Below are 5061 nucleotides of genomic sequence, written 5' to 3' on the forward strand. Positions count from 1 at the left end.
TGTGAAAATACTGATAAAATTACATGATTTGATTTGACGGTCCCTTTTATCTTGCTCAAAATTGTTAACATTAAGTTATCATCATCTTACTTTTCATTCCATAACTCTTAGGGATTTGCAACAGGATTTTTAAGACTACTTAAAATATAGCGTAGAACTAATTTCACCATGTTGCATCGTACTCGTCTTTTCTGTGGGCTCAGAACTACTGAATAATGGAGCAGATCTCTTCAAATGGACTTCCTCATTCTCTGCTTGCCTTCTCTTGTATAGAAGCTGAAAGAGCTGATAAAGAGTTAGAAATGTTGCCAGCTCCTTCTTAGCCTCTCATTTTCCAGCCCAAAAGCTCTGGTTTAGTCCTGTCTGAGCACAAACCTGATTTTGTTTCAACACTCAGGGGCACAAGTGCCCAGCAGCCCTAAAACAGCTTTAACTGTTACTCTCCTAATGGCAAATAAACCGTAAAGGGACGTTTTTGTTTCTTTTTATTTGCCAGCTGCTGTCACAGCCAGTAACACTTTAATCTATTGGTCACATTACCCTTTGCTTGGTTGAAACTGCTTGGTCATCTAATGTTTTTCTTTGGTCCTCTTCCTCTCGTTCTGCTTTTCCTTTGTTTTAAATAATGCATTACTGGCTTGACCGAACCTACAATCACTAGCACATGCCGGTGTATAAACACTTTTTTTTTTTTAGGAGCATGTGACTTGTGCATGAAAAAAAGGGAAGCCCCGCAGCCACCATCGGATTGGACAATCGCGTATGGGATGGACCAACATCAAGCCTGCTTAAAAGGAATACAAAGCTGTCTTACGCGCTCGCGCTCTCTCTCTCTCAAGACCTTTGGCTTTCACCTTGGTGAGCGCGACAAAGCGCTCCCATGCCGTAACATCGCACAAGCGAGACTCCAGAACTCAAACACTTCAGTTGACACTTCGCGATCTTCAAAGAACTTAAAGTCTTGCAAACTCAGACTTTTAGCAGAGCTGCTCAAGCCTCTACGTCATCAAGAAAGCAACCAATCCAACGAGGGCTTCCCCAAAAGGACGTCATCCAAACGTCATTCCGGCGCCAGATCAACAGCCAATCAGCAAAGGAATCCTCTCCAGTAGCCACGAGGAACGACTCAGCTTTTCAGCTGTCACCCAAAGCAAAACGCAAGTAAACGAACAATATCTTCTATCTGCTGACCTGATGCTGATGATTGATTTAAGCAGTAAACTTAAGACAAACCGCTGCTTTGTGTTTCTCCCAGGCTGAATTTAAAACCACTTGTGAAAACGAGTTAGAACTTAGAAAACTTCATGCAACTCCGTTAACTCATTTCCTTGAATCTTTGTGTGTATGTATGTGTATGTTTTAGCTTAGTTTTAATGTAATCTAGAATAGCCAATAAAATTCGTGTTTCATTTATAAAGAATCATTGTCTGGTGTCATATAACTTTCAAGTCAAACCTTGCCAAAGATCACGTTACCTCGCTGAGAGCTTACAAATTATCATAATTGTATTGACCTGTGGCCAGGGAAAATACACACAGTCGGATTAAGATACACGAACATTAACGTTTCGCTGGACGACCGTTGATAAGGTGTAAACTATTAAGATTTGAAATCAGTTCTAATCGGGTGGACCTCAAATTTTCAGATCGAGTTCTTTCAAACCCTGAATTAATAAAATGAATGATTAATTCCCTTATCAAGAATTAATGAGTTCAATTCCTTACAAAGTTCTCCAAAATTTCTTGGTAAACGGGTGCAGTGACTTTGGTTTTCAAAAAACACAATGGACCAACACCAGCAGATAACATTGCACCCCAAATCATCACAGACTGTGGAAACTTAACACTGGACTTCAAGCAACTTGGGCTATGAGCTTCTCCACCCTTCCTCCAGACTCTAGGACCTTGGTTTCCAAATGAAATACAAAACTTGCTCTCATCTGAAAAAAGGACTTTGGACCACTGGGCAACAGTCCAGTTCTTCTTCTCCTTAGCCCAGGTAAGACGCCTCTGACGTTGTCTGTGGTTCAGGAGTGGCTTAACAAGAGGAATACGACAACTGTAGCCAAATTCCTTGACACATCTGTGTGTGGTGGCTCTTGATGCCTTGACCCCAGCCTCAGTCCATTCCTTGTGAAGTTCACTCAAATTCTTGAATCGATTTTGCTTGACAATCCTCATAAGGCTGCGGTTCTCTCAGTTGGTTGTGCATCTTTTTCTTCCCCACTTTTTACTTCCACTCAACTTTCTGTTAACATGCTTGGATACAGCACTCTGTGAACAGCCAGCTTCTTTGACAATGAATGTTTGTGGCTTACCCTCCTTGTGAAGTGTCAATGATTGTCTTCTGGACAACTGTCAGATCAGCAGTCTTCCCCATGATTGTGTAGCCTAGTGAACCAAACTGAGAGACCATCTTGAAGGCTCAGGAAACCTTTGCAGGTGTTTTGAGTTGATTAGCTGATTGGCATGTCACCATATTCTAATTTGTTGAGAGAGTGAATTGGAGGGTTTTTGTTAAATGTGAGCCAAAATCATCACAATTAAAAGAACCAAAGACTTAAACGACTTTAGACTGTGTGCATTGAATTTATTTAATACACGAGTTTCACAATTTGAATTGAATTACTGAAATAAATGAACTTTTCCACGACATTCTAATTTATTGAGATGCACCTGTATATTTCAAATAAATGCTTTTCTTTTTAACTTTGTATTCATGAAAGGATAATAAGAAATAAAAATAGAAATAGTTTTTCAAATCGTAATCTTATTTTACTATATAACTGTTTTTATGGTATTTTTAATTAAATTAATTCAACCTTGGTAAGCAACAGACCTCTTTCAAAAACGTAAAAAAAAAAAAAACTGACCAACTCCAAACTTTTGAATGTTAATGTATATGAATGTACAAGATTTGCTTAAAACCACCTCATTCAGGCAGTCAACCATTTACTAATTGTACCAGGTTTCTCTCAATGTAACACAGTGAACTCTACAGCTAATGAACAGAGCTAATGATTGTTGAGATGGCATGTTCCTTGTGACTTGTTTATACTGTACACTGTCATTTTCCTCTTTGTATTGTTTCACACCTTGACATTCTTCTACAGTGGTTTAACTTCCAAATCTGTCAAAGCCAAGCTACTCTTGGACCAACTGTGCACATTGCGTGGAGAGGTAAGGCCAAATCCAACATTTCATGACCACTTATTGTCTTCTGGACAGATATTTACCCTCTCCCACAGAGATTCAGCCAAAGCTGTCAAAGTCCTCTTTGACTGGTAGTTGGAAATTGATAACTTGCATCCAACAACATATTTCCTAGAGCTGGAACACTGGGGCGACAATGACAAAAAGTGTTTCCTGTTGCAGGTGGGAGCTTTGTTTTCTCTGTCCTGTGTGATAAGCACTGAGACTTTCCCAGCGGCCTCCCAGCTCAGCTCCTGCAAATGGAGAGACTTCATGTCCAAACGCCCCAAGGACATACCTGGTATGAGCAACGTTTAATAAAACAGCTTTATGCTTTTGTTCTAAAGGCTGGTAATATGTATAATTGGACCATGCTCGTGTGAATGTGCCGCCTGGCACTCACATCACGAGTTGTAAATTATATGCTGACATTCATACGCTGAAGTTGCCTACTTTTATTTCCATGTATTTGTTAGCATGCTATTAACTCTTCATCCCTGCAGTGCCTGATGTGGAGGTAAAAGGTGAGAGAGGCCACTACCTCTTCTTGGTGCAGGGGGCGGAGTCTGGAAGCTGCACAGCGCAAATGATACACACGGCCCATCAGATCAATGGTCCCGCTGCCCTGGCTACGCTTAATGCCCTCATCAGGGAAAAAGTTCCGCCTTCCTCAGGTATGATCACCAATCATTTACGTGCGCAGTTGATGGTGGCATGAATATGCACAGATGCAACAGTTTGCCTAGAGCTGGATATTTGAGCATAGTCATTAATCAGTGTGTACCGTTGGATTGAGAGGACTAATACAGTTCTTCTAAAGTATGTTGAACCCTGTGGCGTTCCAGAACTGCATTTATTAGAGTCAGATTAAATCCATACAACAGTCTCATCTATCATAGCAGTAGCTGAGACCACCTGGATGTCACCAAGATGACGCAGAGGGGACAATATACTCTACTTAGTCCAGAATTGCACAGTCCTGAGCTTCATAAATGTGGAACTTGCCGTTTTTTTTCTAGTTAAAATGAATGTGAAAACACTGGATTGGAAATACTGTAGCACAGTCCCAGACTTGTAAATCACGTTTTCCTTATAAACACAAGGAAACCACTGTGCTCCTTTCAGCAGACTTCATCAGGGTAAATGTTTTAAACCCATTTTTTGTTGACAGAGCAACTGAGAACATTTAGTCCTGGACAAATTTCCAAGTAAACAATCTCTGGAATATGATAAAGATATTGGACATCTCTTTCTCCTCCTAAAATAGATTTTCGCCTTGTTTTTTTTGTTTTTTTTACCCAGAAATGAAATACAGAAAATGTGGTTTTCTTCTTTAACACTGATGAATAGAATAAGAAGATACAAACTCATTTTCATTTTCATTATTCAAAATTCTTATTTCATTAATAATCATAAAAATGATATTCAGCTTGTTATTTAATGTATATACAGTGCTGTGAAAAGGTTTTTGCCCCCTTCCTGTTTTTTAAATTTTTTGCATATTTGTCACACTTAAAAGATTCAGATCATCAAACAAATGTTAATATTACACAAAGATAATGCAAGTAAATACAAAATGCAGTTTTTAAATGATGATTTCATTTATTAAGGGAAAAAAGCTGTCCAAACCTATGTGGCCCTACGTGAAAAATCAATTGCCCCCTCCTGTTAAATAATGAAAGAACTACAATTAATCACATTATTTTAGAAAGCGGAGTTAAACTTCACTAGCCACACTCAGACCTGATTACTGCCAGACCTGTTGAATCAAGAAATCACTTAAACAGAACCTGTCTGACAAAGTGAAGCATGCTTAAAGAGCAACACATCATGCCGCGATCTAAAGAAATTCAAGAACAGATGAGAAACA

General features: G+C 39.3%; 1 protein-coding gene across 1 annotated transcript in view; it reads left to right on the top strand.

Annotated features, from left to right (window-relative positions):
• Positions 1-215: 215 nt before the first annotated feature.
• The window catches only part of LOC107581610 (mdm2-binding protein-like), a 19486-nt gene continuing 14640 nt past the window's right edge, over positions 216-5061 (top strand). The window contains exons 1-4 of the mRNA XM_016267240.1: positions 216-295; positions 3113-3179; positions 3375-3492; positions 3695-3865. Of these exons, the coding sequence (XP_016122726.1) occupies positions 216-295; positions 3113-3179; positions 3375-3492; positions 3695-3865 (436 nt within the window). The remainder of the gene's footprint in view (positions 296-3112; positions 3180-3374; positions 3493-3694; positions 3866-5061) is intronic.

The sequence above is a fragment of the Sinocyclocheilus grahami genome, unplaced genomic scaffold (genome assembly GCF_001515645.1).
Source record: "Sinocyclocheilus grahami isolate Dianchi unplaced genomic scaffold, SAMN03320097.WGS_v1.1 scaffold36.1, whole genome shotgun sequence".
Classification (NCBI taxonomy): Eukaryota; Metazoa; Chordata; class Actinopteri; order Cypriniformes; family Cyprinidae; genus Sinocyclocheilus; species Sinocyclocheilus grahami.